At 39.8% G+C, this 25762-nt stretch overlaps 1 protein-coding gene across 1 annotated transcript; it reads right to left on the bottom strand.

Moving 5' to 3' along the window:
- Positions 1–1245: 1245 nt before the first annotated feature.
- LOC105393960 (GTP-binding protein 2) lies at positions 1246–25757 on the bottom strand. The gene is made up of 17 exons (XM_048624289.1): positions 25386–25757; positions 21555–21676; positions 21100–21243; positions 20501–20817; positions 19880–20004; positions 19285–19411; positions 18549–18761; positions 18123–18216; positions 17512–17627; positions 17068–17232; positions 13513–13671; positions 12978–13087; positions 9738–9861; positions 9125–9239; positions 7754–8250; positions 2381–2479; positions 1246–1444 (listed from the first exon to the last, which is right to left on the bottom strand). The coding sequence occupies exons 2-17, from the start codon at positions 21664–21666 to the stop codon at positions 1268–1270; spliced, it is 2694 nt and encodes an 897-aa protein (XP_048480246.1). The 5' UTR covers positions 21667–21676; positions 25386–25757; the 3' UTR covers positions 1246–1267.
- Between the last annotated feature and the right edge of the window lie 5 nt (positions 25758–25762).

Below are 25762 nucleotides of genomic sequence, written 5' to 3'. Positions count from 1 at the left end.
GTAAACAAGAAACTATACAATTGCTTATAGCAAACATCGTATTTATATAGTTTGTTGTAGATTTATTGCAGAAAATATATACCTAAACCTATAGGTATTCAAAGATAGTATTTGAACGAAGCGTTTTGGAACTACAAAGATACATAGTATTTATCTAAGGCTAAATTATGAACTACAAGCAATTTATCATTGCAACAAATACAACAGTATCGTTCAAAATTTACTATGGATTTATTTTATCTTAACACTTAATCATAATTACTATGTACTATAGGAAACAGCTAATAAAATATATTAGTTATACCCAAGTCAATGGTTATACCCCAGAGCGTTTAGTTATAAAAAAATCTAATTGCTTATTAACTCTAGTTACATGTATCAGAAGTATTATTGTAGCGACAGAAGATCCAAAAATCAAGTTTATTAATGTAATCTTTGGTTTACTTCTCTGGTCTAAGATGATAATTTTGACCAAATAAAATTAACCTTGATGATTATTTAAGAAGTTTTCTATGCAGAGGAAAGTTACTCAGTGATCTTACAATTATTATTACGAATTTAAAAGTTATATTAAGTATTTCTTTCTCTTTATTCATTTAGCGAAACAAGTTGAAGTAAACAATTATTTCTCTACTTTTACCTGCAGTTATCTGCTACATATGCACTTATGTGTAAATTTAGCTACAGTAATACTGTTTCAAATCACCACAATCAGTTTGCCACACTATTACAAGCGCTATGTAATAGGTGGATTTAAGCCTACAAACAGCACACACGAGTTGCTCTTGAAGAACTGTGACTGCGAACAGCGTATAGATGCATGTGACTCTCGTAAATTATGTGTGATAATTACTATGTTCTTTCTCGCTTCTAAAACCGCAAATTTATCCATCTAGACAGTGGCGCCCCCTACAGACAGTGGCGCCCCCTACAGACGGTGGTGCCCCCTACAGACGGTGGCGCCCCCTACAGACGGTGGCGCCCCCTACAGACGGTGGCGCCCCCTATTGCCAGTGGCGCCCCTACCGCCAGTGGCGCCCCCTACAGTCAGTGGCGCCCCCTACCGCCAGTGGCGCCCCCTACCGCCAGTGGCGCCCCAAACTGCCAGTGGCGCCCCCTACCGCCAGTGGCGCCCCCTACTGCCAGTGGCGCCCCCTAATCGCGCCAGTGCGTGGGGAACACCTGCTGTCGCTTTTTACAATTTTCAACAAAATCGCATTGAATCTTATCTTTCTCCCTAATTCATCCATTGCGACAGTGGCGCCCCCTAATCGCGCCAGTGCGTGGGGAACACCTGCTGCACCACGGCCACGGCGCGGCTGCCGGGCCCGGCGCGGCACAGCGCGCGGCGCCCCGGCCGCACGTACTCCGCCCAGCGCACGAAGCGGAACACTACGGAGGCTCGAGACCCCGCCATTAGCACGCCTGAGGGGGACATTATGCCCTGTGGGAGAAAAAATAAATGAATTTAAAAGCAGATTTAGTCAGGGTCAGCGACTGGCGCCGAAAACGAGGCAAGTCAGTGCTGACCCGAAAAAAACAACGTGTAAATTGATTTCAAGTCAGTAAAGTGGCGGCAAGTCAGCGCTGACTTGTAAATTCGCAAATGGATGTTTTGAAGTCACTCGGATCAGCGCTCACTTGATTCGATTTCAGTGCCAGTCACTGACCCCGTGTAAATGTGCCTTAACATCGGGCTTTTGACTGTTGAGACATGTGGAGCTATATTGAATACAAGACACATAATGTTCATGCGTGTAAATGCGTTTTTTATTGGGACAATGCTAATCTGTGTAAAAAACTATTCTGTGACTAGTGAACTTACATTTACGATTGATTGCACCCGAATAATGCTAATAAGATACCGATAATTTTAACGTTAAACAGAAATACTTTTCCCAAGAAACATTATCAAAATCAACATATTTACTAACATACCCTTGCAAATGAACTTTATTTCCGATCTCAGAAGTCAGTTTGACCACTAAATTATGTGAAAGTAACTGTGTCTGTCTGTCTGTTACTCTTTCACGCCTAAACTACTGGACGGATTTGAATGAAATTTGGTATACATACGGTCTAGACCCTGAGAAAGAACATATGCTACTTTTTATCCCGGAATTCCCACGGGAAAGCTTTTTAAGGCGAAGCGAAGCTCGCGGGAACATCTAGTATAAAATATGCGAAAGTAACTGTGTCTGCCTGTTACTCTTTCACGCTAAAACTACTGAACGGATTTGAATTGAATTTGGTATACATATGGTATAGACCCTGAGAAAGAACATAGGCTACTTTTTATCCCGGAATTCCCACGGGAAAAGTGTTTAAGGCGAAGCTAACAGCTAGTATAAAATAAACTAAAATACAATCGCCTACTCACCACAATAACAGCAGTCTGCCTCACGTTCCCGATGTGCACGGTGCACTGGAAGCCCGGGTAGATGTACGCCGTCGGGTGCCGCAGCAGGTGGATTGATGCCTGCGAACAGCGCACAGGGGTTGCTTTTGAAAAGTGTGTTTACAAATAGCGCACATGTAACATGTTAAATTTGAAAATGTTGTCTACAAATAGCGCATAGATGTGCCTGTAAAAAGTTCAGCGCACTCGTATTTAGCACTGAAATTATCCTCCAAGAACTGTGTTTACGAACATCGCATAAATACATAATATGTAAATCTTGTAAAAGTGTGACTGCGAAAAAAGCACTCGTGCCACTGGCACTGGATACCTCTAGCGCTTTCCTGTGACTCAAAGGTATGGCGGAAAGATTTCCTTAAGGGGATCCCTAAAGCTAAAATGCTAAAGTCGGCTTGATATACTTGATTAGATTGGAAAAACGGTGGCTTCTATCACATTGATAAAAATATATTTTGTAGCAGAGGGTATACTGAACATGTTAGTTGCTTATAAATTGGTGCAGGATTATAATAAGTATGTTAAAAAAAATTGCAAACACACCATGTCTTTTGCCATTTTTTGACTTATTATGAAAAAACCCTCGAAATCAGAGGGCCCATTTTCATGGAATCTTATATGTATGTGTAGGTAATTAAATTCTTAACAAAGTTACCTTAAAGAGTTGGATTTAATGGACCAGAAGTCAACTTTTTTTGCAAAAAACTAATAAATTCCGGTTTAAAAATGATGACACCGTGACAGATTTCAGATTTCTTCAGTCGTCGCCCTGGTGGCGGCCTGTTAGGAGCGATACCCACGCCATTTTATTTTTTATCAAATATTTCACAAAAACTGATTTAATCAACAAATTATGACTACAAGTATTATAATACATATGCATTTGCTATGGAAAGTTAATTTTCTAATCATTTTAGATGCAGAAAAGCCGAAAATTCTTAGAAAACATTTCGCCTTTTCGATTTGTTTACATTTTTTACTATAGAGTTACAGATGCATAGATAAAGGTAAACATTGCACATAATGACACTTATTAGATTCTCCGAATAAGAACTATACGGTCAATGCAGTATGCCAAAGCGCGAGCCTGTTTATATTCTGAGGGGTAATTTATTTTATTTTAACGGTTGTGTATGGTAGGTAAGCTACACAATATACAGGGTGTTGAAAAGTAAGTTCATAATTTGTTTTATTTGAAACCAAAAACCGTAGTTAATTAAAAATATATATATTTTAAGATGTGGTAGTCTGTACACTACAGGTTGTTAAAAATAAGTAAGTATTTTTAAAAATTGAAGATCTAAAATTTACATAATTTTTTAAATCTATTTAACAAGCTTTGCAAAAAAGCGGTTAAGTGCGACTGTATCTCGCCATGAAAAAAATGAAATGTTTACTGTAGCTATGAATTTTATGCGTTACAAGTGGAATAAAATACCGCATAATATTATGTACAACTATGTAAGAGCCTAGTTTTTAAAAAAAACTCATAAGAAAATATTAAATACACAGGTTTTTTAACCCCTGAAGGAAATAGAGGGGTGTTATAAGTTTAAAGTAAGGGCTGAATTTTTTTTTTAAATTAGGGTCATAGGTAATGTATATTTTTAATGATTTTTTCAAATAGATAAATGTTATACCATTTTTAAATTGCCATAAAATTACCTATAGTTATAGTTATAGAAAAGGGCAGGGCTACCAGTGCCCATTCGCCACTGCAACCTAAAAGATCTATAAATTATGACTCCCCATGCCGAGTCTCACTCTACAGGCCCAGGTCTTTTATAAACTTGATATTACCTATACAGGATGTTGCAAAAAGGGTATACTGTGCCGAAAGGGTTTGACTCAGGGGTTATTCTGAACAACTTTTGTTCTCCAAGTTTTGGAAATTCTCGAAAAATAAATTCGGTCTCTATAGTAAAAAGTCACGTGATCGAATAAGTTTCTATGTAAAAGGTTTTGTTACGTGAATTTTCAAAATTGTAGAAGAAAAGTGGATCAGAATGGCACCTAAATCCACTTTTGGCTAAGCTTTATACCCTTTTTTCAATACCTTGTATAAAATATCGTCAGCGTCACCTTAGATCGTAATCATCGTAACTCCTCGTGACCAAATTTTAGAGGAGACAAAAATACTGTTTTATTTGTAGTTCTAGTTGGCATACTACCCACCTAAAGTTTTTTTTAACTAGCCTAAAAATGATTTGTTTAGACAGTCTATCTTCCTGTTCAACCGCAGCCTGAGTGCCAGTGACTCAATGACTGAAAGGAGGCCATTAGTGCTCCTAAATAAATAAAGCAGGCCTGTAGATTATCTTTCAGTGTACCGACACATCTGATTGCTGTAAGAGCCTGATAAGCTCTTCGAACGAGTCATACCTCTGTGGTGGTACGGTTTCGACCTTTCGGACAGTCAGTTTGGCATCCGAAATGCGGATTCGAATAGTGGGTACAATACTTTGCGTTCGTTCACTGTCGGAGCAGGATAAGAACCACGGGCGAGTTGTTGCGCTGGCTGTTTGCTTAAAAATAGTAACCGCGTTCAACTCTATCCCCTAGAGGGCGAACCTTTAGGGCGGCTCTTGTATACCATCACTTGTCTTCTTATCTGCAGAAAATTGACAGAGGTCATACGTGTCTAACAAGTACATTAAGGATGCGAAAAGAGAGGGTTTGTTTTCACTGAAGAAGTTCAGTTGCGGAGTTCCACAGCGGTAGGTCTTGGACCCCTCTGCTGTGGAACTTGGCATACAACGCGGTCCTGCAAATCAAGCTCGCAAACGGCGTTAGCACAGTGCATTTTTCTAATGTCACACAGGTCGTGAGGTAGGCTGAGAGCCTCCTTCGGGGATGACATCCCAATGATTCAGTACGAAAAAATTGCTGCAGCTGTGCTCGCCATGCAGTGCATGGCATACTTCCGAATCTGGGGGGCTGTTGCAAAGGAGTCCGTTGCCTCTATACGGTACGGGTTCCGTGCGATCTATGATCCTTCCGGGAGCACCTGTCTTGTCAAATCGAAGAGAATGGCTCGTATTCGACGCAACCTGCAGTACTGGTGGGATTGGTTGGAGGACAGGACAGCAGGAAGCTGCAGCAGCCGTCATGCTGTGATTCGACGCATAGATGCAAAAAAAAGTTGAAAGTAACTTCATGTTAATAAAATATTAGATCTTAATTTAACAACATAATATTGCAAAAAAAAATTAACATTGTTGAGTATGTTATTGTAATTTACTAAAGTACCTAGTAATAAAAACAAAGGCTTATTGCATAGTTTTCGTTCACGTTCGCCTACATCGCACGTTGTATATGAGAATAGAGGGTATAATTACTAAGTTTTCTTGTTTAAAAATCACGGTTTGGGGTTTAGAGGAAAACAAATGGTAAAATGCGGAATACAGTTTTTTTTTTTCGAATAAAGAGGAAAACATGTGAATTCAAAAAACGTTTCTATTGACACCAAAGAGTACTTTTCGCCGAGAAAAGTGGAGTTACAATGTTTGCGATCTAAAGTGATGATAGAACTAGAACTTATTTTTTCAGTTCACCTGCTGTTGAGTGAAATCGTAATTAGGTAAATGACTCCTTGACATGAAAATAACTTTTTTTTTATAATCGTTATAACAAAACCGTTTTTTTTAATACAGCAATATTTGTAGGTGTACTTACAGTGAGCAAAAGAGCGCAGCAAGGTGTACATTTTTTGGTTTTTAAGAAACAAAAATATTATTTCTATCATATCCCAAATACACATAAGTACTTAAAAAAAAAAATACACACTCTCGCCTTGTACTAATGTACTCCCTTGCGGGGGTACTTACATGTTATTATTTTTCTGGTGACCTCCCCATATCCCTTTGCCAGCTACGTAACCTTTTGTGACACCCTGTATATGCAGAGTTCTGCAAACTACTGTTCTGCTTTTGAAACACCAAAAAAAAACAGGTCGTCTAACTAAAAGGTCACGTGACCAAAAAAAAATTATATGAAGAAGCGTTTTTTTCATGAATATAAAAAATTACGTAGGATAAAAGTTTTTCAGAGTGACGCCTGAGTAACGCCCTTTCGGCTAACTATACTTTTTTTATTACACGGGGGCAGAGTTTAATACAACACCCTGAACTATTAAACTCTGATAATATTTTCGCGATTTTTTTACATTCTGATTTCATTTCCTGGCTTAGAAATAACATCAATAACATGCTGCACACGTAGGTTTCGGCATAGTATTAAACCCTTTTTGCAACAACCTGTATAAATATCGGCACGGGTACGACTTTATATATAATTAATTATTAAATATTAAAAATACTTTCAAATAAAAATAAATATTTTCGTATCAAAAATTTTTGTGAAGAACAACCCAGATTTTTTTACAAAATTCTCTCAGCAACGTGACAGAAATCTTCGACACGGTGATCGCTTGTGCCAGCAAAGTTTTAAAACCGCTTTGTTAAGCAAGAGCTTCCTAAATCTAGCCCCAAATATTTATAATAAACTGCCAAGCGACCTCAAAGCTTATAAACTACCATTATTTAAAAGTAAATTAAAACAATTGCTAGTAAACAAATGTTATTATAAATTGACAGATTTCTTAAATGACAATATTTAATAATAGACTAGAATTATATAATTGATTATTAAATTACAAGAAAATATATTTCAATAATGACTATAAATTATATTTTTAAAAAATTATTGACATTGACTACGATTATATATAATTTTTTTTGACATACTACATGTACTTACAACTTTTATGGATTGATTTTTTTGATATTGTTAAATGCATGTGCATGTTTGTGTTTGCACTTTAAGTTTTAAAATAGTTTTGTACGCCAGTTTATGGTAAAACATAGTGGAACAAATTTATATATTATACCTAATATCCTTCATGTAACTATACCTATGTTTAACAAACAAATAAATGATTTGATTTGATTTGATTTGATTTGACAAAACAATATTACTTACTTAGTATATTTTTAACAAAGTGGCATGTCTTCACTTTTATGTTTTCGAGTACTATGTTAAAATTTCATGTCATTGTCCGTAGAACGCCCCGCATACCTCAACCCCCCCTCACTAGATTTGACAGATTCTGATTTTCTTCCAGCTTTAGTGACAGCCTTAATGGCTATATTAAAGGGCGATAAAATTATACCTATACTTAGTAATTTGTAAAATTTAGCATGATTTCTATAAATAAAGTTCGTTTCCCCTTGAAAACAAACAAGGGACAGATAAAATATATGGATTTTTCAGCTGTCATAGAACGCATGCTATATTTAACAAAGTATATGAAAGTATAGATACTATTTATCAATTTACCTGAAAGTACAAGCACCCTCTCGGATTATTCGGATCATCCAACAGAACTGCATCGTCGCACACGCATTCCGTCGCACTCGCCCCGCTATCTTTGTCACTGTCGCTCTCGTCTGAACTCTTATAGATATTCCCTTCAACATCCACCTTCTCTTTCGTTAGACTATCTTCAACTATTTTCAGATCCTTCAGTAGATTCTTCTCTTTCCTACGCGTGTGTTTAGTGTTTTTGGGGTTTTTCTCCGTTTTGCTATTGTTTAATATCTCCTTTAGACTTTTGCATTTGCCGGGAGGGCAACCACCGAATGTTGGTCTCTTGTGGGTGTTGCTTTTGTAGTTTTCCGGTATGGTGAGTAGGACCATGCCTTGTCTCAAGTTGGGTGGTTTGTGGCTGAGGCCTAAAGAAGCTGATTGGCCGGCTTTGACGCTGTCGCATGGTACTCTGTTTCTGTAGATTGTTTTGACGGATATTTCGACGAAATCGCCGCTGTCCAGGGGGCCTGTTGGGGAGAAAGATAGATGATTTATTAGTCATAAACAAAATCACTAAATATAGGAGAATTGACTCGAGTGACTGAATGTGACCACTGACTATCCCTTCTGGGCTTACAGTTTTGACCGTAATTATGCATGCTCATAAATAAGATAATTAGCTCCCATTTATATGTTTCTTATTTACAGAGGGCTAATGTCCATTGTCTCGCTCTTACAGGAGAGTATGTGATGACGATAAAATCCTGTAATCCCTCATCAGGGACGTAGGTCTCGAAGAAAGGATTTCCACTTCTCCAGATCCCGCGCGGCGGCTTCCACGTCGACGGGGGTGTATATGTATCGATAAAATATTAAATATACACTCAAGAGCAATGAAAAAGTTCTAGTGACATATTATGGAACTTCAATGGCAGGTGGAACTTTTTCTCTGCTGATGAGTTTATATTTTACTAGTGATTCTTACTCAAACTCTTAGTACTGGGGATGGAAACATATCTCTATAGCCAACCACACCCACCTATGAGCAGCGTGTTGGCACTAGCGGTGGTCACGTATCTCTATAGCTAACCATACCCATTACCCACCTATCAGTAGTGTGTCCCCATCGCTCAGGCGCCCGGAGGCGAGCAGCCCGCCTACCACCAGCAGCGTGTTGGCACTAGCGGTGGTCACATATCTCTATAGCTAACCATACATCATCATCATCATTAGCCTATAGCAGTCCACTGCTGGACGTAGGCCTCTCCCAAAGCACGCCACTGGATGCGATCTTTAGTTTTCCGCATCCAATCATAACCAGCCACCTTTCGCCAGTTGTCACCCCATCGAGCCGGAGGGCGTCCCACACTACGTTTGCCTAGTCGCGGCCTCCATATATACCTATCAGCAGAGTGTCCCCCTCGCTGAGCCGGCCGGAGGCGAGCAGCCCGCCCACCACCGGCCCGCTCGACTCGCCCACGTGGAATATCTCGTCAATCTGGAACTCGCACGATTCCTGGAAAAAGGGAATGAAGATTTAGTGGAAATTTCGCCATAGCAAGTTGCATAACCAGGGCTTATTGCTAGACTTCTGACACATCTGTCAAGAAAATTTAATATGGAGATGAAGTATAGGTATAATTGATCAACCTTTCCCTGGTTACGATCTAACCGACTATGGAGAAATTGAAGCTAAGGGTGACATGCACCAAACATTTAAACGAAATTAAATCTATTGCTGTCCTGCTCAGACAGTTACCATCAAAGCATGAGAGAAATAGGACTAATTTAGTTGAAATGTTTAGTGCAAGTCACCCTTAGAGTAAGACAATGCTGAATTTGCAATCTTTTAAATATGATAAAAGTGGTATCCCTAAATTAATGAAGAAGAAGAAGAAGACATACGAAGTAACTGTCATAATAACAAACAATAATAAAAATAGTAAATAACACTGGTCCCAGCACGGGTCCTTGAGGAACGCCTATTATTTCCTTGCATTGTAAGTGCGCCTACCTCCTCGGGCTCGCGGTGCTCGGCGGTAGGCGGCTCGAGGGCCAGCAGGTAGGCGTGGAGTGCGTTGAGGCCGCGCCCCGTCACGCAGCTCACTGGGAACACTGGGACTATCTCTTCTGATGGCCTGCGGACAGAAACAAAGTAACAACTGGTGTCAATGGTAAAATTACAATAATTATAATACTCTGTCCTTGGCCTTACTCATCCAGCCACTACCGGACTGTCTACGTTTTTATACCAAACATCATCGCCGGCAGGACTCATAGATGGAAAACTTTTACAATTTATAATGAAGGAAGTTTATGTGTCGGTCCGAAACAAGATTATCTTCACTCCGCAAAAAATCGGACAAACCTATTTTTGCATCGGTTTTCTTTAACTGGTATCCCTAAATCAATGAAGAAGAAAAAGAGCAAAAAATTAGCCACGTCATCAGGGGCACAAATTATAATCAATTATTGTTGCCCAAATTTTTCTTGTGTTAACACCTTGTTTCTGTTGCACAAAGACAGCGTTGTCAGAATTACCTTAATAATAATAATGTTGATAACAAACTAACCCCTCCTCATTTTCCCCGTTGTTATTCCCTTTATCCAGCGCGTCCAGTATGAGCGACGGCGGCCCGGCGCAGTTGCGGGCCATGCTCTCGTCGGTTATTTATTATAATGACGCCTTGCGTTAACCCAAAGAGTTTCAGGAGAAAATATAAATTTTCAGAACCATGTTATAGACTGATCTACACTGTAATTAGTAATCTTACGGAATTCTGACAGTTATCAATTTTAGACAAATCAGAGACCACAAACCTTTTTGGGCTGGGCACTTTTTCAATACGAGTCTGGACATCTGAGACTACAATATATTTTTTTTAGTCCCTGTATCCATTTTATTAAGTGCGGCGCTCCAAATTAAAAGGGGATTTACCTACGGTGTGTTATATATCACAAACAGTGAAAAATACAATTAAAGATATCTCAATTATCTTATATAATTATCGCTGTCGTAGAAAATATATCTAAAAACAAGTAGTAATTCTTTTTGAAACGGTAGCTGTAGTACGCCGATGTCAGGCCGATGTTGCGTTCGTATTTGAATAGAGGTGAAAAATTTGCAATAGTCGGAATTTCGTTCCTGTAGAAAAACGCGTGAACCTTTCGTCGAATTGTCGTAAAAGTAAAGTCATCAAATTTATGTATGAAAGATAGTTGCGGACCACTCTTTTTCGGTTTCTGAAACTCTTTTGTGTCTTTATATTCTTTGATAATTTTATAGACACTTGACAGACTCACGCCAATCATCTCGGAAGTCTTTTTAGCACATTCCTTTGCACTCCAATCAGTTGTTTCCAGCCAATTTTCTATATTATATTTGTAAATATTTAGAATGATGGTCTTTTCGTTTGGCGAAAAAGAACCACGAGGAAGCTTTTTTCTGGGAGAGAGAAAGTCTGACTCTTGTGCTCTGTCAGTTGGGGCTGTTTCCCGGGAAGGGCCAGGTTGTGGCTCCATAACGTTTATAAAAATCAACAAACGATCACAACACGAAAAGTCAACAAGGAAAAACCTAACAGAAACTTAACAAGTATAACAAGATGTAGACAAGAAATATAAGCAAATTACACTGAGACTGAGAACATATGAGCGCATTCGAGCATTCAAAGAAGTCGAATGAAAATCAGTCAATGTGACAGATGCATCGTGACAGTCATTGACCTCAGAAAAAATATATCTCATAAACCTCTTTGGTGATAGCTATCACCATAAAGTATCACATCATAGCACTTCCACGTCCATATCTTGAAAACTCACTAACCGATTTTGATGAAACCTACACTTGGTTCCTACGGTCGGAGGATCCTCCCTTTGCCATGGGGAAGCGCCTCCAGCATCTCCATACTGCCTTCCTAAGCTTGGACCAGTTCCCACCACGCTGGTCCACTGCGGTGTTGGTGGGTTCACATATCTAGATGTTTTCCTTCTCCGTAAGAGCGATGGTATACATTGTACTTAAATTCAAAGAACTCATTGTTACCTACATGTCAGCGCCGAGATTCGAACCCGCATCTCTTGCTTGAGAAGCGGGCGCTTACCCGACTGAGCCAGTTGGACTCGCGCACTGAGTGTTCCGTACAAGTCTACTTAATTACCTGAGGTAGTTTTCCTTTTAATTTCATCATATATCATAATTATTATCTAAACGAAATATCAGCTTGATATCTTTACCCGTTTCCGAGAAAAAAGGTGGTGACAACAAAGTGTGATCCTATAAGGGTTCCTTTTTTTCCTTTTGAGGTACGGAACCCTCAAAAAGAATAGTGACAATCGGATCAATCGTTTCAGAGATATGCGTGGACAAACATACATACCAACAAGCATATAAACATACATAGGTACATAAACATTTATAAAATTTTGAATATTTGTTTATTAGCCCTAATATATTGTCATATGTCAATATGGTGCAGTTCCAATAATCTTACATACATACCGAACATATATGAACTTACCGAATAGACAATCTTATTTTGAAATTGATTAAAAAGGTTTATTATCCCTGAATTTAGTAGGAAGTGATGCCATGCTAAAGAATAAAATAAAGCAATTAAAATTAATTCGATACATTGGTCGTGAGTCGTGATCCTACTTCATATTATAAATGCGAAAGTTTGTAAGTGTATGTGTGTATGTATGTATGTATGTACGTGTGTATGTTTGTTATTTCTTCACGTCAAAACGGCTGAACCGATTTTAATGAAATTTGGAATGGAGTTAGCTGACACCCTGGATTAACACATATGTTACTTTTTATCGCGGAATTCCCACGGGAAAACTTATTAAGGTGAAGCGAAGCTCGCGCGAACAGCTATTATATTGAAATATTTGTTATTTTTGTATTAGTTTACTAGAGCAAGTAAATATTTAGATTTATCTTTTTGTATAAAAATATTAAGAAAAAATTATTGCCCAGAAATGGATCGCAATTTTTCCTTTTTTCGGTAAAGAACTTTTTAGTAGCATCACTTATAAAATGTCAGAATTCTTTCCAATTAAAAATTAGAGAGTAGTGGTATTTTCGCCGGAAAGGACCTCTACATTCTAGGATCTAGGTACATATAAGGAAAGATTCTGAAAAATTTGAATTAGCTTCATGGACATACAATAGTTATGGTCCTGTAACTTCAATTTTTTATTTATTTATAATTAAAGTTACAAAATCGATGTAGTCAGTGACTAAACTCACCCCTCCTCACTCTCCCCGTTATTATTCCCTTTACCCAATGAATCCAGTATGAGCGACGGCGGCCCGGCGCAGTTGCGAGCCATGCTCTCGTCAGTTATCAGCAGGGGTTTCTGCGGACAAATAAGTACTGTTGTTAATATGGAACACATGAAAATTTCGCCCTTTTTTAAATTAAATATGGAGTAGAAATAGTTTTTTTTTTAAACCATAGCATATAAAATGTAAGGTCTAGGTAAGAGGGACCGGTGACCAGAGTACCCTATTTCGCTTTACTGTACTAGTTTTTCAAGAACCTGTATTGTATAAGGTGTAATAGATACTTCAACGATTTATGCTTCGCGCGGGGCACACGTGTCGTACGCATCTTGCGTTGCGCCCCGTGCAAGGTATGCTGGGAGACTCCATTCGTTCACACTAACGTACGGTATATAAGTACGCCAACGACGTATAAGTACAGGTAAACCGGAGGAGGCCAGATCTGGCCTGACTGACTTGTTGAGAATACTCAACAAAAGGGAATGATGATGATGGCTACCTTGTGCGCGTGCTTCAGCCCGGCCCGGAGCGCGGGCAGCAGGCGGCCGGGGTCCCGCTGGTCGCACTTGTTCACCACTATGAAGAACGGCAGCTCCAGCGCTAGTAACAAGGCTGTGTGTTCTTCAGTGACGGGCGTTATGCCGGCTGAGGCGGATACCTGCGGAGAAAGGGGGAAGATTAAAGTCTGTTTTTTGTCTCAGGCAGGTACTAAATTGAGAGATGCTGAACGGTTCAACAACGATTGTCCCAACGTCGATTGTCCCACCAACAGAACTATACGTCACTTAATCGCGGAACAATCGACTGTTGCTGAACCTTTCAGAAGCTGTCAATTTAGTGGCATTTCATTACGCACGTTAGATATTCATAGGTCAACTGTCAGATATGTAGGTTCTCCCTTGAAAAGAACCAAATGTCAAATATGGTTGCAATGGTGATACCCTAGATGGGGTGACTTGCGAAACCTCGGTAATGATTGGATGCGGAGAGCTATAGATCGCATCCAGTAACTTGCTTTTAGCTTCGAGTGCGAACGTTGTATGCGGCTAACTATAGATCGCATCCAGTAACTTGCTTTTAGAACGTTGGATGCTGATAACTATAGATAGCATCCAGTAACTTGCTTTTAGAACGTTGGATGCTGATAACTATAGATCGCATCCACTTACTTGTGTTTAGCTTCGAAAGCGAACGTTGGATGCGTCTAACTATAGATCGCATCCAGTAACTTGCTTTTAGCTTTAAATGCGAACGTTGGATGCGAACAACTATAGATCGCATCCAGTAACCTACTATAGGCAGTCGAAGAACCGGTGCCCCCTAGGCTCTGTGTACTCACTATGAGCGCGGCGTAGTGCGGGCAGTACCCGGTGAGGCCGCGCACGGTGGTCCGCTGGTACTTGCTGTGCCCCGCCAGGTCCAGCAGAGACACCAGCTTGGAGGACCGACCTCCGGTGCCACAGAGAATAGTGACTTGTTGCTCTTACCTACATTGTTGTAGAATTACGACTGTGGCTGGATGCGAAAAGCTATAGATCGCATCCAGTAACTTGCTTTTAGAACGTTGGATGCTGATAACTATAGATCGCATCCAGTAACTTGCTTAAATTTTAGAACGTTGGATGCGGAAAGCTTTAGATAGCATCCAGTAACTTGCTTTTAGAACGTTGGATGCTGATAACTATAGATCGCATCCAGTAACTTGCTTTAAGAACGTTGGATGCTGATAACTATAGATCGCATCCAGTAACTTGCTTTTAGCGTCCAGTGCGAACGTTCCTAAATATTTTAGAGCGTTGGATGCGGATACCTATAGCTCGCATCCAGTAACCTACTATAGGCAGTCGAAGAACCGGTGCCCCCTAGGCTCTGTGTACTCACTATGAGCGCGGCGTAGTGCGGGCAGTACCCGGTGAGGCCGCGCACGGTGGTCCGCTGGTACTTGCTGTGCCCCGCCAGGTCCAGCAGAGACACCAGCTTGGAGGACCGACCTCCGCTGCCACAGAGAGTAGTGTCTTGTTGCTCTTACCTACATCCTTATAGGGAGATTATAAGGATGCGGATAACTATAGATCGCATCCAGTAACTTTTAGCTTCGAGTGCGAACGTATCTTATTTAGTTGAATGCGGAAAGCTATAGATCGCATCCAGTAACTTGCTTTTAGAACGTTGGATGCGGATAACTATAGATCGCATCCAGTAACTTGCTTTTAGAACGTTGGATGCTGATAACTATAGCTAGCATCCAGTAACCTACTACAGGCAGTCGAAGAACCGGTGCCCCCTAGGCTCTGTGTACTCACTATGAGCGCGGCGTAGTGCGGGCAGTACCCGGTGAGGCCGCGCACGGTGGTCCGCTGGTACTTGCTGTGCCCCGCCAGGTCCAGCAGAGACACCAGCTTGGAGGACCGACCTCCGCTGCCACAGAGAGTAGTGTCTTGTTGCTCTTACCTACGTTATTGGATGCGGTTAACTATAGATCGCATACAGTAACTTGCTTTTAGCTTCGAGTGCGAACGTTGGATGCGGAAATCTATAGATCGCATCCAGTAACTTGCTTTTAGAACGCTGTATGCGGATAACTATATATCGCATCCAATAACTTGCTTTTAGAACGTTGGATGCTGATAACTATAGATCGCATCCAGTAACTTGTTTATAGCTTCCATTGCGAACGTTCCTATATATTTGAGGACGTTGGATGCGGAAAACTATAGATCGCATCCAGCAACTTACTTTTAGCTTCAAATGCGAACGTTGGATGCAGATAACTATAGATCGCATCCAGTAACTAGCTTTTAGCTTCCAGTGCGAACGTTGGATGCGGATAACTATAGATCGCATCCAGAAACATGCTTTTAGCTTCCAGTGCGAACGTTGGATGCGGATAACCATAGCTCGCATCCAGCAACCCACCACTATAGGCAGTCGAAGAACCGGTGCCCCCTAGGCTCTGTGTACTCACTATGAGCGCGGCGTAGTGCGGGCAGTACCCGGTGAGGCCGCGCACGGTGGTCCGCTGGTACTTGCTGTGCCCCGCCAGGTCCAGCAGAGACACCAGCTTGGAGGACCCACCTCCGGTGCCACAGAGAATAGTGTCTTGTTGATCTTACCTACATCAATGTAGGCAAATTATGCGGATGCGGATAGCTATGGATCGCATCCAGTAACTTTTAGCTTCCAGTGCGAACGTTCCTAAATATTTTAGAGCGTTGGATGCGGATCACTATAGATCGCATCCAGTAACTTTTGGCTTCCAGTGCGAACGTTCCCAAATTAACAATCCTGTATTTTAGGACGTTGGATGCGGAAAGCTATAGATCGCATCCAGTAACTAGCTTTTAGCTTCCAAAGCGAATGTTGGATGCGCACAACTATAGATCGCATCCAGTAACCTACTACAGGCAGTCGAAGAACCGGAGCCCCCTAGGCTCTGTGTACTCACTATGAGCGCGGCGTAGTGCGGGCAGTACCCGGTGAGGCCGCGCACGGTGGTCCGCTGGTACTTGCTGTGCCCCGCCAGGTCCAGCAGAGACACCAGCTTGGAGGACCGACCTCCGGTGCCGCAGAGAATAGTGTCTTGTTGCTCTTACCTACGTTATTGTAGGATAACGACTTGCGAAAGGTGGCTGGATGCAGAAAGCTATAGATCGCATCCAAAGGCGTGTTTTGGGAGAGCTTTACGTACTTACTAGGACCGCTTTGAGTATATCAATGCGAACATTCTTAGATATTTTAGGACGTTGGATGCGGAAAGCTATAGATCGCATCCAAAGACGTGTTTTAAGAGAGCTTTATGTACTACTAGGAGCGCTTTGAGTGTATTAATGCAAAGTTTCTATACATTTTAGGACGTTGGATGTGGAAAGCTATAGATCGCATCCAAAGGCGTGTTTTGGGAGAGCCCTACGTACTTATTAGGAGCGCTTAGAGTGTATCAATGCGGACGTTTCTATATATTTTAGGACGTTGGATGCGGATAACTATAGCTCGCATCCAGCAACTCGCTATAGGCAGTCGAAGAACCGGTGCCCCCTAGGCTCTGTGTACTCACTATGAGCGCGGCGTAGTGCGGGCAGTACCCGGTGAGGCCGCGCACGGTGGTCCGCTGGTACTTGCTGTGCCCCGCCAGGTCCAGCAGAGACACCAGCTTGGAGGACCTCTCGCCGATGCGTTCGGCCGTCATGAGCTGGGAGCAGCCGTAGTTCACTACGTTGCCCTGGAAAAAATAAAAATGGTTAGTTGTGGCTTCACCTAATACCTTAGTCGAAGATCCAAAAACAATACTTGGCAATAAGTCCTTTGATAAATCACTCCTCAATTATTCACTTAGTCCACTTACTCATTAATTAGTCCTCCGATCCGGACATACCTGCGATATACTGACACACAGCTCTCACCTGAGCATCGAACCCGACCATACCGGTACAGATCTTCTTCATCTTTCGAATTACCTTACTAGACCATTTCAGCTATACCTTGTATAAACATATCTTACCTGTGCATCGAACCCGAGTATCTCGTGGCTGAGCGACGACGTGCGGCCGCTGCGCACCTCGTGCACGTGCCGGAACATGTTGAGGCGGGCCGAGCCGCGCCCGTTGTCCAGCTCGCCTGGAATAGTAATTAATAGGTTTGGTGTAGGTACAGGTAGATTCATGGAAGATGACCAGCATGGCACTAATAAGGGCTCGAACACATAACCACGAATTCGCGTCGACACGCATAAACCTCTCTCTTCAACTCGCAGGTGTTCCATAGGAGAGAGCGTGACGTCGCTGTTTTGTGTATGGGCCCTAAGGCCAACGCAGACCGGGACGCAATTTTTGTCGTCACTCAGCGTACACTAGCCATCTAGATGCCAAAGTCGTAAATCGTAATAAATTTTATAGTATTTCTATATCAATAACTTTGAATATCCATCAGCTAACACGTTTGTTTTTTTTCCATGCCGTCGCGGTCTGCGAAGGCTAATATAATAAACGACTAATGAAGGAGTAAATAACACTTTATGACAAGCAGCGCAATAGTCACTCCTTTGTATTGTGTGTATAATAAAATGTATCCGAATCCCTTATACGTAAATACTTTAAATATTAAATAACCCACCTTGCGTCAATACTCCAATGAGCGTGGACTTGCCCGCCTCGTTGGCTCCCATCACGGCCAGTCTTAGCTCCACGCTCTGTTGAGTGTCCGCCAACTGAAGACAAATTAAAGAACAAATAAAATATAAACATTACTAGTCCGGACTGTAAAATGGAGAGCCCAGGCTCTCAATCAAAGAGTTCACAGGTACTTATTTCACTAATACCACTTAATTTTGATGAAACATGTACTTATGATTATGTTTATTTCACAGATGGCAATATTGATATCTATCGAACATAAATCACACAGATAAAAGTGATAAATTTTTCGAGTTTTAGAACGAACGCAAAAATACTTTCAAGAGGTGTTAAAAACGATATTTGATAATCTGACATATTTTGGAAGCCATACTTTGTGTCTTCGTTTTTGTAGTAACTCGCATACCTTCCGTATATAAACCTCCACAGTGGCCCTATCACTGGTGACCCGTCTCGCCGTAACGTGAGTGACAGAAGCGCGGAGAGCCGCCGCCATCTTGCGCAGAGTGTGCAGAGACGCGCGGAGAGCCCGGGCTCTCAGCCCCAGTAGCGTGCCGTTGTCTCTGACGCCGACCACGTAGATGGCCACGCCGCCGCCGGAACGGAGACGCCATTTTAACTGTTGAAGGAAAATGGATTGTTAGATACCTAATTATGATGTTACTGTTACTAGACACAAAACGGAAACATTTATTTAAAAAGAGAAACAGCTAAACTACTTATACTATGTAGGTTGTGGTAAACATGATTCATCATCACGACCCATCACGTCCCCACTGCTGGGGCACGGGTCTCCTTCCAATGAAGGAATGGGTTGGTGGTCCACCACGCTGGCCTAGTGCGGGTTGGTGGACATGATTATTTGAGATTAATTAATAATAAGCGTAGCAGTGCAACTAAGTATGTGAGGGTTTATGTATAAAAGAATATAATGGGTCCTATTAGGACCCAAAATAAACAAAGGTATCCTGCAGGGTAGCATATTATGCTACCCTGCAGGATACCTTTGTTTATTTTAATGTACTGCTATGATTATTCAAAAAAAATCGCAGATATCTTGCCTAAAATACAGCAAATTGGAAACCCTACGTGATCACGCAGTACTAGTACTATATGTAACTGTGACAAGGTCCCACACGCACCTGTGTGACGAGGTGCTGGAACCGTTTCTCCGTGACGGAGACGAGTTGCAGCTTGTACTCGACGTTGCCAAAGCGCGGCTCGGGCGGGAGGCTGCCGTAGGCGGAGCACTCTTCTAGCTCAGATGCGCTGTGGAGTGGGAAGATTTTAAAAATAAATAAAGGGTGTTGCTAAAAGAGCATGCAAGCCGAAAGAGGGTGAACCTTTAATAGGGCAATAGAAATATTTATGTACAGCGCGCATTTTGACGTTATCTTATTGAATTTAGGGCGAAAATTAATGAAATAGAAGTAGACATATTTTATAAAGTCTGCATTCCCAGTAGGGAAATAGGTTTTCGCTTACAAGTTAGCAGCTTTAGTATGCCGAATGTTCACAGTTTGCTAGTTTTGCGCTCACCCTACGCTATTTGCAACGATATGTTAGCTACCGGGCCTCCACCGAACATTATCAATCAATAATAATTAAACAGCCACAGCATCTGACAGATGTTCGATAATAAGCGGTAGAGGATTATGGATTATTCATTGTGGCGGTAAGGAATTAGATAGTCTACTGGAAACACATTCTAAGGAATTAAAATTGTATACTTAGGTTTACCTGATATCACTAATGTCATCTTCATCATCACTGCACGACAAAACCTCATTGTCATTCAACTCCTCAGACACCAGATCAGTGGGCAGATCTTCGAAACTGTCCAGCTCCGGAGTGCCGTATAGCTGAGGGGATAAGGGTCATTTTGTATTAACATAATACCCAACGATGTAATATCGTGGATAAAGAAACAATATTATGCAAATTGACTTCCATTGGAGTCTATTCCTAGGTCAGTAAAAACTGCGACATAGTCCAATTAGGTAGGTAATGATAATGACAGCCATTTTTATAATTGTTTTTTATTCATAGTCCTTGCTATACTTGCACACACGGACACATAATTAAGTAGAAAGCTTCAGAGTATATCCAAAATTAAGGTTTTTGGGTACTATGTCAGATAGATTGACCGCTAGGTCCCATTGCTAAATGGGTTATGTCACTGATAAAATTCTATCCAATAGATATGAATCACCATCACAAGCCAACACGTCCCCACTTCTGGGCAAGGGTATCCTTCCAATGAAGAAAGGGTTGTAGGCCTAGTCCACCACGCTGGCCTAGTGCGGGTTGTACTATGATAGATAGAGAGATATGAATAGTTATTCCTAACTAACTAACCTGTTCATCATCAAACGTCATCTCGGGCATATGATAAACTTGATCAGCATCAAACGGCTCAGCTTTCCTCTTACTCTTCTTCACATACTCAAAGCTATCGATATCAATATCCTCCTTCAAATTATTCACATTTTTCCCAACATCAAACGTTTTTGGCTTCACAAAGCTGGTTCGGTTGTTTAGTAGAGGGCCTTCTAGTTCGTCGGTCCACGCGCTAGATGGCGTTTCCTTCGCTGGGGACACTCGGTACTTTTTCCGGCGGGTTTTGCGGGTTGAAGTGCGGCGTTTGGGCTTTTTGTCAGCTTCGGATTTTGATTCTGAGAGGAACGATGTTATATTTTAATGGGTAAATGGGTTGGCAAGTTTAGGTCATTGAAACATTAGGATTTACTAAATTGGTTTAGATGCAATAGAAAAAGAAGTGGTCTCAGCATGCTACCTTGTGGGACACCTTTCTTTATTTGAATCTGTTGCCTTGATTACTGATATTTTTCAAGATATCTTGCCTGAAATACAGCCAATTGGTGACCCCAACGTGATATCAGATATAACATACTATATCTTTGTAACTGTGACAATTATCTTGATCATTGGCTAACCTTCGGTGGCCACTTCAAAATGGTTGTCGAAGTAGCTCTGGTCGGCGCAGTGCGTGTCGGCGGACAGCACCGGCTCGCACAGGAACGAGGATTCCTCCGGCAGAGTCTCGTGTTTGACGTCCGACCGGCGCCCGCGGCGGCGACCTGGGGCAGTGGAGGGGTTAAGAAAAGAAGGGAAAAGAAAAAAGAGAAGAAAAGTGTTGTGGTGGATATTCTTTAGTGGTAATCAGAAACTATTTTTGAATGTTTCTAGAAATCATGGGGAGTTAAAACTATCTTAGCAGAACAAAAAAAAACAAGTATCAATTGATATTTTTCTCAGCAGTATTCATGAGACCTGAATTCACCTCATATAATGTGTGTGATGTGATACTTTACTCATTATAAAAATATCTAGAGACGGACATATTGTGTACAATAGGCCTGCTTATCGATAAATTAATGAAAGGGATTACCTTTAGGAGCATCAGGTGCCTTGGCGGTCTCCTGCTCCTCTTCTGTCTTGTGCTTCTTCTTGCTCTTGCCCTGCCCCTCGGACGGGTCGAACAGGCTGAAGAAAGAATCCATTACGGACACCCTGTAACAAAGGAAAATGCAATTTTCTAACCTAATACATCAAAAAAAGAATTATCAAAATCAGTCCATAAATGGCTGAGATATCCACATATAAAAAAATAATACAGATGAATTGCGAACCTACTCCTTTTACCAAAGTAGGTTAAAAATGTCCTACTTCAGTTTCTAAATGTGAATTAAACCCTACTCTACAAGAATTCATCTGATCATATTAATTCACTCTTGTTCTCTGGTGTGAAACTGACAGTACTTTTTATAATAGCGAAAGTTTGTTAGTGTTTATAAATAAAAAAGTACAAAAAGGCGGCCTTATTGTTTAAAGTAATCTCTACCAGACAACATTTATTAGTGTGATATGCTTTGTTGAGATTAATCAATGATGATGGGTTAATCATTGAGTATGAATGGTCTGGAGACGAAATAGGCAGACGTTCCCCTCTGCCGGGGGTGTAGGCCAGAAAGGCCCACCGATTTATAAAAACTAGTTGCAATCTCAATTTTCACTAGACTGAATCTAGTTGGCAAAGCGTTCGTTTCGTGTAAAATGATAAGTTTACATACTAAATGACAGCTTCATTGCATAGAATATTCGGATTTCCGGATTTGTTCTCCGATTTGATCGCCTTCGGTCATGGTTTATTGTTATTAGCCGTTGCCTAGCAACCAATATCAGAAAAATGCAATAGTGACGTACCCGTATGTAAATATGTGCTTATCGACAAAAAGGTCACAGTTGAAGGAGGTTACACATAAATACCTAGTTAGTTTAATTTATTTTTCCAAAAATTGCTATTATATACGAGATATTACAAAAGTGGTGAACGTAAGCCAACAGCAGGGTTGACTAGGGGGTCAATCTGAACATTTTTTTGGTCATCGCTTTCAGGAAATTCACTATATAAAAATCCAACCAAGTTTCTATGGAGCAGAAAAACCATTTTAGTCGTTTAACAAAAAATTGTTTAGTTTGACAAGTAAGTAAAACATATGGTTAACTTTTTGGAAGCATTTTATCTACACTCTATATTTTAAGAAAAAACTTAAAAGATAAGTTATAGAAATAAATGCTTCATATGGTAATCATTCATAATTTAATTTATTTAAAATTATTATTTCAAACACATGATCTCGAATTCATCGATAACGCTTATCGATAATTGTTACATCAATGGCAAGAAAGAATGACGACACTGTGTTCATAATTAAATGTCTCTTGACATAACCCTTATTGCTAGGAATTAAATTTCATAATGACATGTCCCATGAGACATAATCAAGGTAAACGGTAAAATTTCCCCCCGCAAAAATTGGCAGACTTTTTTGTATCAAGAAAGATCCCTATGACGCTTCCCGAGGGTACACCCGAGTCCGCGTTGTTCTATGTGGGTTAATAATAGTAACAGTGAGTAATGCATGTTTATTGTCTGTGATGTAATCTTTACCACACATTTATCATGCAATCATTGTAGGCTTAATTTAATTGTTTTATATTAATTGATGGTTACTGATATCTTAAAAGAGATAAGATAAAAAAGAGCTGTACAATGCCCTTTTGTTTAATTTTTTCCACAAAAACAACTTGTGTTTTGATATCTTGATTAGGTTGACATAGTCAGGCAAGCATGTAACTGCCCTATTATAGGTTGAATCTACATATTCACGGCCTATTAATTATCAATTACTCATTAACAGGTGTCTCACCACAGTAGATTTTTGTAAAACAGTCACAACCTTTAAATAAAACTCTAAATGAGCACTAACTACAAACCTTTTATAATAATAAATGTAGAATAAATTACTGAATAACACTGTAATCATAAAATTTCTACCTGTAACAATATTATAAATTATATTTTCAAACAAATATTTTTTTAATTATTTTTTAACTGAACGTAGTCTTGCACCTAGGTATTACTCTTGAATGATGCAATTTGTGTAAATACTTGAATACAGATGCAACCAAACAACAAGGCAATACCATGACTTTTATTACAATGACACAAGGGTCATCTTCATGTGTTCAGTAATAATGTGAACATACTGCTTCTGAATGAATGAGTTTTCCTTCTCTTTCACACACTACTGAAGATATATTGCTGTCTCAGTTAATTAATAGTTCTTTACTCTCAAACGTGGAGGAATAAATATATTGCATAATAATTTTACTAATTTCTTGACATTGATTGTGATTTCACAAAATAATTTTTTAACAATGTCAAAGAAAAAAAAATGCAGGAGGAAAATGATTGAATTTTAAACAAAGAATTTAAGGTTTTGACAGCACTTAAATTATAAGTGCCTCCAGAATCCACACCATATTAGCAAGAAATACTTTTGTTTCAGCCAAATATACCTTGCATACTATGATTGGAACTGAGCCAGATTAATACAAAATAAATAAAGGTCATTCACACTTACTGAAATAAATTTTACAGAGAAAAAACACACCTTTGTTGGTGATAATGTCCCATAAATAATTGAATTAAAATTATTTTATGATTCTTATAAAATTTTAACAGGTGAAAAGATTTTGATTAATTATAACAGCCCTCATGAATGATTTCAAACATTAAAACTGTATGGTAAAGATTTCTATTCTGTCTGATAGACAGACAGACAGATACACATCTCATATAAAAAATAAAACCTCTCTTTTTATTCAAGGAATGGTACTCTCTGAATCAAATCCTACACTATTAGGATAAATGAGGGACTTATTACAGTGGATAAACTATGGTGAACTGTCTTATAGGAATAAAAATACCCTAAGTTTCCATGTAAACATCAATTATGCATACTATTTGGCAACAAAGAGCATTGCCAACATCAGCCATGATTTGGCTAACATTACCCTGCGAGCCGGATCTTACGATGTTTATGCAAAAAATAAGATATATTTGGATTTACATGGTGCCAAGATTATGAAATTTTCACTGTTCTTCTCAGTTTCGTGGCCAGACTTTTTGCTTTCAAGGACACACTGTAACTTGAATGGAAAATTATACAAAGATGGGTAGGTAGAGTACTCTTCATTTGTACACCAAGAAATAATTAACAATTTTATATGACAACTTACTTAGGGTACAAAAGATAGTCTTATTGCTTATAGTAATCTCTTCCTAACAACCTTTTCTTTTATATTTTTCAAACATAATAAATAGTTTAGTTTATATAAAATAATGAAAATAGTTTAGTTCAGATTTGTAAGTAAGTAGCACCCAATTCTATTATGATCATAATGGTATGGTATCAATTCACTTTTAAGGTATACTTAAAATTTCCCATAGCTATACTTATTTATGGTTAAAAACTACTTCACTTGGAAAAAAACGAAATTACAACATATTATAACATTAACAATGCAACCATATGTTACAGTTAAATAATTTCAATCAACATTATAAACCAATAATTTACTATTATAATGGAAAATACTTTTTCAGATAAGTGATATTTTATAACAAAACGAAGCTAAGATATCGCACCGTTACAACGAAATTGCAAACAAATGAAATGTAGTACACTGGGCATTCACTTACACAGAAAGGGCAGTAAAATTATGACGAAATCTGGTTGAGATTCCACAGACAATAATAACGCGGGAAACGAGCCTTTTCGCGTGAAATCCACATTCTTACCACTTGAAAGTGATCTAACTGTAATCTAATATGAATATTAAGTGAATAAATGAGTAAAATTGTAACATTTACCGTAACAGCTGGTGATTGAATCCCGGGAGTTCAAGGTCAGAAATGTACACTCTTGCCTGTTGCCAGCGCGAGATTCGAAGCGTCTGTGAGTCAACAAAGCGCACAACAAACACAAGAACACTGCCAAATTATTTACAATGACGTAAATAAATAGATAACACTGTTTTTTCAGCTGAAATAATACACTTTCATGTTAGCCGTCTACTGAGCGTTACACAACAACAATTAGTGTAGGGATTTTATCGTAATGGTAAAATTATTTATACAGATCTGCAGCACATATTCACTTTGGTCTCATGGTAAATTTTGTAGCTATTGCAATGAGAAATTGCAGGGAAACCTGTAAATTATTATCGCGAGATCGCGAAAATCTATTT

This window comes from Plutella xylostella, chromosome 11, assembly GCF_932276165.1.
Source record: "Plutella xylostella chromosome 11, ilPluXylo3.1, whole genome shotgun sequence".
In the NCBI taxonomy this organism is placed as follows: Eukaryota; Metazoa; Arthropoda; class Insecta; order Lepidoptera; family Plutellidae; genus Plutella; species Plutella xylostella.
The sequence above is the reverse complement of the archived record's forward strand: the minus strand, read 5'-3'. Positions and strand labels throughout refer to the sequence as shown.